Source organism: Temnothorax longispinosus, chromosome 2 (assembly GCF_030848805.1).
Source record: "Temnothorax longispinosus isolate EJ_2023e chromosome 2, Tlon_JGU_v1, whole genome shotgun sequence".
Lineage (NCBI taxonomy): Eukaryota > Metazoa > Arthropoda > Insecta > Hymenoptera > Formicidae > Temnothorax > Temnothorax longispinosus.
In genome coordinates, this window is record NC_092359.1 from 14635994 (window position 1) to 14649869 (window position 13876).

Genomic DNA, 13876 nt, shown 5'->3' on the forward strand with positions numbered 1-13876 from the left:
AAAATTAGACAAAAAGAAAGGGAAGAACAAGAATTGGTGCGACCATGTGAAGAAATTCTTCAGAAATTCTTCAGTGCCAGACTAGAGTCAAGCTCAACAAAATCTTCTTTCCCCGATAATTTTTCCAAGCCCGTTCCCTTGGCAGTGGTTTCGCTAGATAGTAGATAGTGACAGTGGGAATCTCGTTAATCCATTCATGCGCGTCACTAATTAGATGACGAGGCATTTGGCTACTGTAAAGAGAGTCATAGTTACTCCCGCCGTTTACCCGCGCTTACTTGAATTTCTTCACGTTGACATTCAGTTGACATGGACAAGAAAACATATTGTCCGAGTATGTAAATATTTTAACCGATTTAAAAAAGTGACGCGTTATTTTTTCGAAAATATGATCATTTGCGTATATGTATTTGCAAGTGTACGAATTTATTCTTTTCTTTGCTCAATGTCGCGCGCGCGAACTTTCGTTTACTTTGCCATAGTTCTCGGTTTAGCTCACTCCTCTCCGATTTCGATGAAATTAGGCTCAATCGATGTGTTTTTGCTCAAAACGACCGAATCTGGTAGAAAAAAGCGTCGCTCTGCTCCGCGACGCGAGATATTAAACGTTAAAGGTGACAGGAATCAGGTTATGATTCCTGTCATACCGCCAAAATGTAGCAACACTGAACATGCTCCGTGGCCGCACGCGCAGCGAAATAGAAGTGTCCCTGTTATGTCGTAGCTGTCAGAATTCGCAAAAATGATTTAACATGTGGTTATAAAATTATTTGAATAAAGTAACCACTAACCTATATAGATTAATGACGCGCTTTAAACAGTCAAATACAAAATATCTGCTTAAAGCAGAACACACACACGTGATGAACAAATATCAGATTTAATATCAAGGAAATCAATTTGGAACAAAGCAAAATTTTCTAACAAAAGGTGCATATATTTGATCGACTACTAATTGGCAATAATTTTACATAACTTTACACGACGTTTCGACCCAGGCTTCGTGCATATATACCACCGAGTATACCACCGAAATTAGCACGGCCAGCGCGCCGACGAAAAACGAATAATCAGCTAAAATTATTATGGGAACATTTTGATGCTGTTAATCCTCCCAATAAAAACCAATTCCGCGAAATAACGAGGAAGAGCGGTCTGCCATGTGAAGAAGTAAGAACTTGGTACCGAAATAGAATCCAAAAAGAGCAGCCGCAAAATTTTATAAATTTGATAACTCAACTCATCTTTATTATTCTAAGTTGATCTTCTTGACAAGAAATAATGAACTATATCTATCACCTCCACCTTGGGAATAACTTCCAAACCCAAATATTTTTAAGTTAATCTTTAATATCCTATATCAAAAGTCCTTCAGATTAAATTAGATGCATTGAATATTCTTAAAAAAAGACACTTCTGAGAAAAAAATATTCAATAAAGAAGTTTCAGCATTTTTAGGATTTACCCATAAACATTGTAGAAGAAAGTAAAACTGATGAAGAAAAATCTATTGGCATGAAAAAAGATTAGAAGGCAAGATACCAGAGCGCTCGAAAAGACAACCGTGTTACGCAGGTAAAGAGAAGCTTCTCTTTAAGGCTCCTTAAGCAATTTTATAGTATTCGTACTAATACTAAATCTCTTGAAAAATATGTGGTGTACCTCTGAAAGAAAACTAGCAAGTTAATGTATTTCTTCTGAAAGACAAAATATTCCAACTGTAGTCAGATAGACTTGAACCCGAGTCCTCACAGTTTATGAGTCACCTTTGCCATTAGACCACACTGCTTCCCTACGAAGACGAAATGTTGAAAAATACTGTTGAATTATCAACAATCCATAAACCATTATTAATTTCTAAAGAAGGGAAAGAGAAAAAAGAAAGTAAACTTGAAAAGAGAGAGAAAAAAGATTTCCATTATTTTCCATTTCTAAGATCAAAATGTCCATACAACTTTTTCCAATCATACTAGACAAACATCAGATTTATTTAAAGATATTTAAATGTAAAGTGTACTGGCAACAATGCAATAATAATTAATAACCTATCGTATAAAAAAGCATGAAAATTGACTGATAGAAAATACCTAGTCCCATGGGTAATGTCTCGATTGCGCAGCTACCCTCTCAACAAAGAAATTATTAAAGAAAATGAGAAGCAACTAACGTACTTCGTTTACGTGGTTGACATCAGGATTTTGTATATTTCATTTCCCGTATCTAACATGCGTAACCCACTTTTGTTTCAACAACAGATCTGTTATCATATATATAATAAGATCAAGTCGACTATGATTACGTAAAAATATGATCATATCACGCCAAATTTCGGATCTGATTACATATAAAAATAGATCTTTTCATATCTAATTTAGATCCTTTCATATTTAATAATATATATCTTAAATCTGACCATATTATACCTATTTTTTTCTCGGGTATTTCGAAATATAATATTCGAAATATGTATTATTATACATATAAACTACAATTTCATTAGTGTTCATATGTTCAGCGTTTAAAAATTATGACTTTAATGTTGCTTTCAAATATTAAATAATGTTATATGTGCACGGGGGGGGTATGAGGCGCTCCCCGGATTTGCGATTGGTCGACAAATTTTCTCGAAGGACCAGAGGGCCCGTGCCCTCGCGAAAGTGAATAAAGCGAAGCAAGCAAACGAATATCAAAGAAAAATGCGAGGCGACTCACCGTGTCGTTGCCCGGCGCCTCCTGGGTGTCGACGTCGTCCTCCCGTTGGCGAGATCTCTGGCGTGCAAGGCGAAAGCATGCAACAGTCCGGTATAGCAGGCACGGACCGGCAGGTATAGCAAGCAGGCACAGATAGGCAGGATAGCAAGCAGTCACAGATAGGCCGGATATCAAGCAGTCATAGATAGGCAGGATATCAAGCGATGAGGCCTTCGTGGTCTGCGATGGGCGACCGAGCACTCCAAGTTTGCACATGCGAAACCGTAACGTGTGAACTTCACGACGTTCGACTGATGAGTCCCTCCCTTCCGTTCTCTCGGCTCGCGCACCTGCGAAGTACGGCGCGAGCGAGTACCGAATTCTTCTCATAATTGGGGATGCCACCCGTGGGCGGGCAGCACGAGTCGGGTGAGTCGCGCGAATATCGACAAGTGTACTAATCGCGATCCACCGACGTTTCGCTAATAGGCGCGATAATTCAACCCGGTATAACTGATCAATACAAAAACCGTACAATTAACAATGTGAAACGACAACACGAAATCAATCCTATCATTAACTACTATTTACACTATGATACACGGCGGTGCGCCAAACATTACCGCCCACCAAAATACACCGTATTTTCTATGTTTGAGCGAGTCCCTCCGGTGAGCCGTCCATCGGCAGAGGGCACAACTTCACCAGAGGGCGACTAAGGAGGCCATCCGCCGTCCTCACCGTAGCGACCCGGGCGACCCCGTCACGACCCGGATGCAATTCCTCGACGCGCCCTCGTCTCCACGCCAGAGGAGGGGCGTTTTCGGTTTTTAGAAGGACCAACGTGCCCTTTGATATCGCGTCAGCCGGCTTTAACCACTTTGGTCGTTGCTGGAGGGTGTGTAGATATTCTTCATGCCACCGTTTCCAGAACTGTTGGTGCATGTGCTGCACCAGCTGCCATCGATCGAGTCTGCCTATCGGCACCGGGTCTAGGTCGGGATAGGGAACCGCTACGAGCGGCTCTAATGTGATAAAGTGCCCCGGGGAGAGCACCCCGAGGTCGTGGGGATCCGAGCTGGTGGGGCACAAAGGTCGGGAATTCAGGATGGATTCTACCTGTGCTAGGAGGGTGCTGAATTCCTCCACCGTGAGGATCTGCGCTCCCACCACGCGTTTCAAGTGGGTCTTTGTCGCCTTAACCCCCGCTTCCCAGAGGCCACCAAAGTGTGGCGCGGAAGGGGGTTAAAGGACCACTGGATTTGTTCTCGCCCTGAGGCCGCCTCCATGCAGCTGACGAGCTCGCGCTGAGCCCCCACGAAATTGGTGCCGCAGTCGCTGTAGATCCGCGAGCAGCGACCGCGCCTAGCGATGAAACGCCTCAGAGCTGACAAAAACGAGTCTGTAGATAAGGAAAAAGCAAGTTCCAAATGAACCGCCTTCGTGGTAAAGCAAACGAAAATGCACACGTACGCCTTGAACGGCGTTGCCCCGCGAGAACGACGATTATATACAAAGAAGGGGCCCGCGTAGTCGACCCCGGCGATTGAGAAGGGTTTGGCCTGACGTACCCGGTCGAGCGGTAGGTCCGCCATGGGCGGTTGCAAGGTACGCGGGTTCGCCCGGAAACATTGGTAACAACGCGACAAACAACGTTTGATGGCCTGATGGGCCCCCAGAATCCAAAAATGCTGCAGTAGTAGGTAATGCAACGCTCGACGCCCCGGATGCAAGTGTAGGCGGTGGGTGCGCTCCACTATGAGTTCCGTGAGCCGGTGCTTACCGGGCAATAACGCGGGATGCTTGGCCTCATGAGACATTGCGGAGTGCGTGAGTCTACCGCCCACCCTGAGGACTCCGCGCGCGTCCACGAAAGGGGCGAGTTGTCGCAGAGGTTTGGAGCAATGTTGATTGCGTTTCAACCTATCGAGATCCTCTGCAAAGCGACAAGATTGAACAACTTTAACGAGGTATAGCAGGGTCGAATGGAATTCGACTTGGTCTACAACAAGAGTTCTGTGGGGTGAATTCGACTTGAGTCGATTAACAAAACGAAGACAATAAGAGAATATTCTAACGAGTTTATCCAATGACGAAAAACGATCGAGAAGCGAATCAACAACAGAAGCAGAGTTTACGACATCAGCAGGATTTACGACAACAAAAGCATGAGATTTTTCTTCCTCCGGAAAATCGTCAGTTTCCAATATCGTTTCTGGAGTGGGTTCGAATTCGGCGAGCCACGCAGGGCCAGTCCACCAAAGCTGGTGATCCACTAATTCTTGAGGAAACAAGCCCCTTGAGCAACAATCGGCGGGGTTAGACTTGGTGTCGACATGTCTCCAGCAAGAGATATCTGTGTTGGACTGGATGCGGGCCACACGATTACGCACAAACGTCTTCCAACGGTGGGGGGCCGAACGTATCCAGGCGAGCGCGACCTCGGAATCAGACCACGCGTACGTGCCGTCGATAGTAATCTTAGGCCGGAGGATGTTCCCGATATACTCCGCTAAGTCCGACAGTAAAACGGCTGCGCAAAGCTCGAGTCTCGGCAAGGTGATGGCCTTAAGCGGGGCCACCTTTGACTTGGCGCTGAGCATTCGAATCAGTACCCCGTCCTCGGCGACGATTCTGATATATACAACGGCTCCGTAGCCCTGTTCACTCGCGTCACAAAATCCGTGTATCTCCCGTCGGATTACGTTGGCCATGGCGATAGTACGAGGTATGCGAATGGAAGCTAGCGCGGGGAGTTCCGATTTGTATCGTCCCCATCGAGAACATACTTCCGAAGGAGGCCTATCGTCCCACTCTAATTTGAGCACCCAGAGTTGCTGTATCAGTCTCTTAGCTGCAAACGTGAGGGGAGTCAGAAAGCCTAACGAGTCGAAAATACGAGCCAGTTCCGAAAGAATGGTGCGTTTGGTACAATCTCTGTCCAACGGGTGGACCTGAAAGCCGAAGTTGTCCGTTTGAGGATACCAACGAAGTCCGAGAACTTTGAGAAACTGATCTTCCGAGGGTTCAAACGATAGCAATGATTGACTGCAAAGCTCTGGATCAAGATCTGCCAAGACTGACGGATGGCTGCTGGCCCATTTCCTGAGCTCGAAACCCGCGGTTCTAAGCAAAGCCTGTAGCTGCCGCTGAAGCTCACGGGCTTCCCCCTCAGATTCGGCGCTCGCCACCACGTCGTCGACATAGACGCTCTCCTCCATGACCGCCGCGGCCAGAGGGTAGCTCACTCTGCCCTCCGTTGCCAACTTCAACAAGCAGGCGATTGCCAGGAACGGAGAGCACGTCAATCCAAAAGTGACAGTCAACATCAAGTAGTCTAACATCGGATCATTCTCCGAGAAACGCCAGACTATTCTCTGGTAGTCACATTGACCGCGCTCAACCAAGATCCGAAGGAACATTTGTCTGACGTCCGCAGTGAGCGCCACGCGGCCTACCCGGAACCTCAACAATATCACGACTATATCCGTCTGTAACTTAGGCCCGGATCGCAATACGTCGTTCAACGAAACGCCGTTCAAGTCCTTCGCCGAGGCGTCAAATACGACCCGCAATTTTGTGGTAGTGCTATCCGATTTAACTACCCCATGATGGGGCAAATAGAATACAGGTCCGTCCACCGGAACGGCCGTTCAATCATTTTCATATAACCGTTATTCAAATAATCCTGCATGAATTTGTTACAGTTCAATTTAAACTCTGCATCTAATTTAAAGCGACGCTCAAGTGCGCGAAATCTATTTAGGGCTACTTGACGCGTGCCGACAAAACAAGGTTTATCCCTTTTGAAAGGATACGATACGACAAAATGACCGGACGCGTCCCGACGCGTGGTCTGAGCGAATAATTCCTCGCAACGTTTATCCTCCTGCGAATACGGTGGGACCGATGGAATCTCGTCTAGTTGCCAAAATCGACTAAGAGATGCGTCCAACGAATCGAGAGTCATAAACGAATGTGTGGATCCCGGCGCCTGCGTCGATACCGAACCGACGAGGACCCAGCCGAAGACGGAATTGAAGGCGTCTGGTTCGCCCTTCTTTCCCACGCGACGGCCATCCCGAAGTAACGACGCGAAGATTTCTGCGCCGATCAGGATGTCGATGGGACCGGGTCGGTGATACCGCGGATCAGCTAGCCGCAATCCGTTCAAATGCTTCCACGCTCTTCGCTCGACCTGACTGCTAGGTAACGGGGCGGAGATGCGCGGAAGAATCGTAGCCTCTACTGGGGTGCGCGTGCTTTCCCTGCCCTGTGCTTGTATTACGAGTGAGGTGCGGCCTCGAGTTGCAGCCGCCTTTGTATCATTTACCGCGAGAACTACCGTATGGCACTTGGTTCGTCCGAAACCACCCCTCTGCATGCAACTTTCGGAGATAAAGTTTAGTTGGCTCGCGCTATCTAACAGAATACGAACGGGGAAGGGATTTCCGTGTGCGTCGAGCGCTTCGGCTTGTACCGTTGACAACAATACGATCGGATTCGACCGCGCGACACTAGCCATGCTAACGAGGGGTTCGCTTCCCTGCGATGACGTTATCCCCGATTCGGAGGGCGGTTCGGCGTCTGTGGGTGCATTTGCCGAGCCCGAGTTCTGCTCAAAATGCAGGAGCGTGTGATGTTTGGCCTTACACGACCGACACGTCCACGACGATGGACAGTCATTAACGCTGTGGCCCGCGCGGAGGCAGTTATAGCACAAGTTCGAAGCCTTAGCCGTCGAATGCCTTTCCCGAGGGGACAATTTCAAGAACCGAGGGCACTTAAACACGAGATGTTGTTCTTTGCACACCGGACACTCGGCAGTCTGAGTAGCAAGCGACGAGGCCGATGCGGATTTTTTTGCCGAAGGCGACTGTGACTTGATCGACATATTCGTGGGGCCCGATACGGACGCGAGTACCCGGCAGTGATCCGATAGGAACTTCGTGAGTTGCGCGTACTTTGGTATCTCCTCTGCCCGGTGTTCGGATTCGAATTTCTCGCGAAGCGAACGAGGTAGTTTTTCTAACAAGAATTTGAGGAGTAAATAGTCCCAAGAGTCCGTGGGGAACCCTAACAAGTTCAGTGCTCGCGTATTTTCGGTAAATGTGTCCAACAACGTGCGGAGAGGGGCGACTGACTCCAATTTTAACGGCTTGGCGTTTAGCATTAAGTCCACGTGGTAATCCGCTAAGTTCCGCTTATTCTGATATCGCGAAATCAGGGCGTCGTAGGCTATCGCGTAGTTGTCGGCGGAGAGGGGGAGGTTCTTCACGACGTTGAGCGCTTCTCCTTTCAATGAGGCTACCAGATATTGGTACTTCTCCATGGAGGAGATGCTCCGATTCTCGTGAATAGAAACGTTGAACAACGCGATGAACGAGGGCCAAAGCGCGAGATCTCCCGAGAATTCCGGAAGTGAGATTTTGGGCAGTCGGATAGACGACGTTTGGACCGGGGCCTGAGCGGCCGCGGCGGCCGCTCGGTCGGCGCCCACAAATTTCTCATAACGCCCGATTACTCCGAAGCGTATCGTATCGAATTCTTTACGGATTGCGTCTTCCGCGGTAAACTCCTCGTCTGAGGCGTCTTGGATTATTTTGAGGTGAGCCGCCTCAAAATCCTTAATCAGTCCAGCCACGGTAGGGTATCTAACTAGGAAATTTGGCCTCTGTGCCTCATTGTCCACGGCGAGCATCGACAGCTCGAAGGACCAATGCACGGGGGGGTATGAGGCGCTCCCCGGATTTGCGATTGGTCGACAAATTTTCTCGAAGGACCAGAGGGCCCGTGCCCTCGCGAAAGTGAATAAAGCGAAGCAAGCAAACGAATATCAAAGAAAAATGCGAGGCGACTCACCGTGTCGTTGCCCGGCGCCTCCTGGGTGTCGACGTCGTCCTCCCGTTGGCGAGATCTCTGGCGTGCAAGGCGAAAGCATGCAACAGTCCGGTATAGCAAGCGGGCACGGACAGGCAGGTATAGCAAGCAGGCACAGATAGGCAGGATAGCAAGCAGTCACAGATAGGCCGGATATCAAGCAGTCATAGATAGGCAGGATATCAAGCGATTAGGCCTTCGTGGTCTGCGATGGGCGACCGAGCACTCCAAGTTTGCACATGCGAAAAACGGTAACGTGTGAGCTTCACGACGTTCGACTGATGAGTCCCTCTCTTCCGTTCTCCGGCTCGCGCACCTGCGGAGTACGGCGCGAGCGAGTACCGAATTCCTCTCGTCATTGGGGATGCCACCCGTGGGCGGGCAGCACGAGTCGGGTGAGTCGCGCGAATATCGACAAGAACGCGTGATTCCGTGATATCCCTCCTCCACCTACTGTGTCGGAAATGATCGGAATCAATCGGAAACAAACAAAAAAATTTTTTCGGAATAGTTTTGATCTACCACACAAACTGTATTTACAGAAAATGGTAAAACATTTGCTTCACATAAATTTCAATAATTCCTACGAGTAAATGGTAAACATAAAGTATACGGCTTCGTATAATATACCAACAAATAGTCAGGCTGAACGTTTTATACAAACAAGTTTTACGTCGTATAAACTGTGATTCTTTAAATGTCGATTTAGCATTAAATAACGTACGGAAATTATTGTAATTTAAAAATAAATAGTTCTTATAAATTACGCACCAAGAACCGCGTTGTTACTCTCGTAGTCATCAAATCACTATAATAATTTTTTATTATCAAGAGTCTTACAGAATTTTAGCATTAAATAAATTATTATTACAGTATAGAACAATGCCATATGCAATAACATGTCTCCTGCGGAAAATGTTCTCAACAGAAAACTATGCACTAGATTAGATGTAATGTTACCTACTAAATAAAATAAGACTGTCAGAAGCTTTCGGTTGATTGACTACATTTTTCTCGCTTTCGAACAACGAAATGTGTTAAATTTAATAACTTCTGACTGAGTTAATTCCCTTTGTGTTCCAACAAAAACTAGCAGAAAAAATCCAAACTCTTAGTAATACAAACACATTAAATACAAATTTTTCGTGCGGGGAGAGAGTAGCGTGTAAAAATTATTCGAAAGATGAAAAATGGAAATTCGATAGAATTACAGATCGATTTAAAAAGTTGCATTATAAGATGTCGTTCAATGATGGCTGTTTCTGGATAAGATGTGTAAATCAAATGCGTTCCATAGAAAGTAAACACTCCTGTAAAGTCTCAAACTTATGATTATTACTAGAGTTTTAAATTGCATGAACGGAATGAACAAGACGATGTTTCTCAAGAGACATGCCGAACAATCTCGAAACAAAACACAAATTAATATCCGTGTTTCTCTACAGACAGAACCTAATCATCTTTTTGATCAAGCGCAACATACACCACGACGCTCTGTTAGGGTACAAACATTTTAGAGCGTTCATTGATAAGTAGTCAGGTCGTTATAAAACAACCTGATTACTTATCAATGTATGCAGCAAAATAACTCTTTACTTAAAAAGAGGTAGATGTGTGTTCATATTACGCGCGCTCTACTGGATTAGACGCTCTAGAATAAGACGCGCTAAAGTAACTAAATAGACAAAGTACTGCAATCACAGACACCTATATTATATATCCATGGACAACGATTCGTCCAATACACGGAACTTATAGATATGGACTGGCAACTGCCTACGGTTTATTATAACGTACAGATGAAGTTAGAGAAAGAACCATCTTCTCTCTTTTTTTCGTTCCATACTTCCGGACACTTTGGAAAGAGAGAAGTATATTTCTCTCTTTTTTCCTCTTTCGGTGCTTCCGGACACTTTAGAGAGAGAAGTACGCGACAAGATGTGCTATGTATTGCCAGTCCATGGTCAATATTGCCTTAAATTTCGCTACATGCTTTTGCTCACCAAATATCGCAGGCCCAATTTTTAAACATTTAAGTAATTGGGAAAAAACGCGATAAAAACATATGGAAAAAAAAAATATATGACCGAGCAAACACAACAGCAGATAACAGAAATTCTACGTAAATCAGCTGATTACGGTAATTATATTTTTGTAACAATTAGCCTGCATATCTATAAGATCTATGGTTCCATATCTGACTAGTGAAGCAAGTCCGAAAAATGCCTCCTATGTTCCATCCATTAGATTCATGTATGTATGCGTCACGTATGTGTGTATACTAAATTGCTACTCCTTTATACCGTATCAAAAAAATAAATTCCAAAAAATATGTATCACATATATATGACGAGTAAGCATCTGCGCATCCGTCGTAAATAAAAGAGGAAATAGTAGATATGTAACACATATTGTTTGAAATTCAATCAATTAAGTAACATTCGTATCTTTTACATAACGCATGAGTTATGTACATACTTTTCAGATCCACGTGGAAGTGATTTCGTGAAAATTATCAGTCTAGTATATAATATATAGATGTCTGTAATCGCAATTCATAAGACTTAATGCTTTAACATTTAGAGTCAAATGGCGTCGAATAATGGACATAATGTAGACTTATCTTATTACATAATGTAACATAGCTACACATTAAGTGTAATTTTCCTAACCTGATTTTGTGTGTGAAACATTATATGTATGTATGCGTTTCTTTGTGTGGTCGCATAGTTGTAAAGCCAAAATGGCGGATAATTGCGATATTTTATCTATCTACTTTAGACTTAGACTTTAGGATGCGCTATTAACAAGTAAACGCAATAAGCATAATTCCGTTCTTTCTTTTGCTATTTCCGCCATTGCACATCTGCTTTCAGACACTTAAGCCTGGCTTTTACACAGTGCCGCATGGCCACGCGCATGGTACGTAAATTGTATCCTTATTCTGTGCAATAAAATTGTATATTGTGTTGCCATATTAATTTGCAATAGTTACTTAAATTACCCACAAAAAAACATAATAAAAATGAAAATAAAAACGGGCCTAGCGCCATACTGACAATAAAAAAAAAACAGAAAAATTGTACATATAACATCATTTATCTACTCTCATAACATGCACCGAACAGAAGCGTACAAATACTTGAACTTCATTTCTAACATCCGCACTATTTAAGTGCTTCTGTAATACCAATTTTATTGCACATATACTACGTTTCCGCGAGCGTTACTTCTGTAGTAACTTACGATAATTCCTTCGCGTAAACAGGATTTTGTAGTAAATTTATTCAGCGTAAACGAGTGATATATCGTAAGCTACTACAAAAGTAACGCTCGCGTAAACGTAGTAAATGTGACAAATCTATTCTTTAATAAAAAAATTTTTTTACTAAAGATATCGGTTAGTTGGTCTTCGCTTAGAACATATTTTATATCTATTTCTTCGTTTGCATATTTTTCGCGTATAAAATAATACCTAGCATCTATATGTTTCGGAACTCATGTTTTTTTTTTTTTTGTTTTTTTTTAATGTACATAATTATGTGCACAGGTCCCTAAAGAGTCAAGAAGAGACAGATGTGTTCGTATTACGCGCGCTCTACTAAATTAGACGCTCTAGGATAAGACGTGCTAAAGTAACTAGATAGACAAAATACTGCAATCACAGACATCTATATTATACATCCATGGACAACAATTCGTCCCATACAAGGAACTTATAGATATGGACTGGCAACTGCCTACAGTTTATTATAACGTACGGAGGAAGTTAGAGAAAGAACCATCTTCTCTCTTTTTTTCTTTCCATACTTCCGGACACTTTGGAGAGAGAAGTATATTTCTCTCTCTTTTCCTCTTTCGGTGCTTCCGGACACTTTAGAGAGAAAAGTATGTGATACGGTGTGCTATGTATTTTCCAGTCCATGGTCAATATTACCGTAAATTCCGCTACATGCTTTTGCTCACCAAATATCGCAGGCCCAATTTTTGAACATTTAAGTAATTGGGGAAAAACGCGAGAGACCACGATAAAAACGTGAAAAATATGAAAAATATGAAAAATAAAAAATATATATGACCGAGGTAACACAAAAGCAGATAAAGGAAATTCTACGTAAATCAGCTAACTAATGAAGCAAGTCCGAAAGATGCCTCCTTTGTTCCAACCATTAGATTCATGTATGTATGCGTCACGTATGTGTGTATACTAAATTGCTACTCCTTTATACCGTATCAAAAACATGAATTCCAAAAAATTTGTATCACATATATATGACGAGTTAGCATCTGCGCATCTGTAAATAAAAGAGGAAATGGTAGATATGTAACACATATTGCTTGAAATTCAACCAATTAAGTAACATTCATATCTTTTACACAACGCATGAGTTATGTACATACTTTTCAGATCCACGTGGAAATGATTTTGTGGAAATTAGCAGTCTAGTATATAACATATAGATGTCTGTAATCGCAATTCATAAGACTCAATGCTTAGCATTTAGAGTCAAATGGCGTCGAATAATGGATATAATGCACACTTATCTTATTACATAATGTAACATAGCTACACATTAAGTGCAATTTTCCTAACCTGATTCTGTGTGTGAAACATTATATGTACGTACGCGTTTCTTTGTGTGGTCGCATAGTAGTTGTAGAGCCAAAATGGCGGATAATTGCGATATTTTATCTATCTATTACTTTAGACTTAAACTTTAAAATGCGCTATTAACAAATGAACGCAATAAACATAATTCCGTTCTTTCTTTTGCTATTTCCGCCATTGCACATCTGCTTCCAGACAATTAAGCCTGGCTTTTATATGGTGCCCACATGGCCACGCGCATGGTATGTAAATTGTATCCTTATTCTGTGTAGTAAAATTGTATATTGTGTTGCCATATTAATTTGCAGCAGTTATTTAAATTATCTACAGAAATACAGAATAAAAAGGAAAATGAAAACGGACCTAAAACTAACAATAAAAGAAACAGAGAAAGGTTGAACAGATAACATCATTATCTACTCTCTTGGCATACACCAAACAGAAGTGTACGAATACTTGAACTTCATTTCTAACACATCCGCACTATTTAAGTGCTTCTGTAATACCAATTTTATTGCACAATGTGACAAATCTATCCTTTAAGGCTCCTGGGTAGTCACCGCGGTCATATTGAATTTCTTACTATCGAGGCGAGAAATTACTCTATTTTGTCCTACGTAGCATTCTCAAATAAAAAGACATTTCAATAAAAAATCACTGTAGATCATTTCAGAACACTTCAAAAATTGACCGGGG

The 13876-nt window shown here is 43.2% G+C and overlaps 1 protein-coding gene across 1 annotated transcript; it reads right to left on the minus strand.

Moving 5' to 3' along the window:
• Window positions 1-3339: 3339 nt before the first annotated feature.
• LOC139825281 (uncharacterized) lies at window positions 3340-8392 on the minus strand. The gene is made up of 3 exons (XM_071797878.1): window positions 6526-8392; window positions 4263-6292; window positions 3340-3849 (listed from the first exon to the last, which is right to left on the minus strand). The coding sequence occupies exons 1-3, from the start codon at window positions 8390-8392 to the stop codon at window positions 3340-3342; spliced, it is 4407 nt and encodes a 1468-aa protein (XP_071653979.1).
• Between the last annotated feature and the right edge of the window lie 5484 nt (window positions 8393-13876).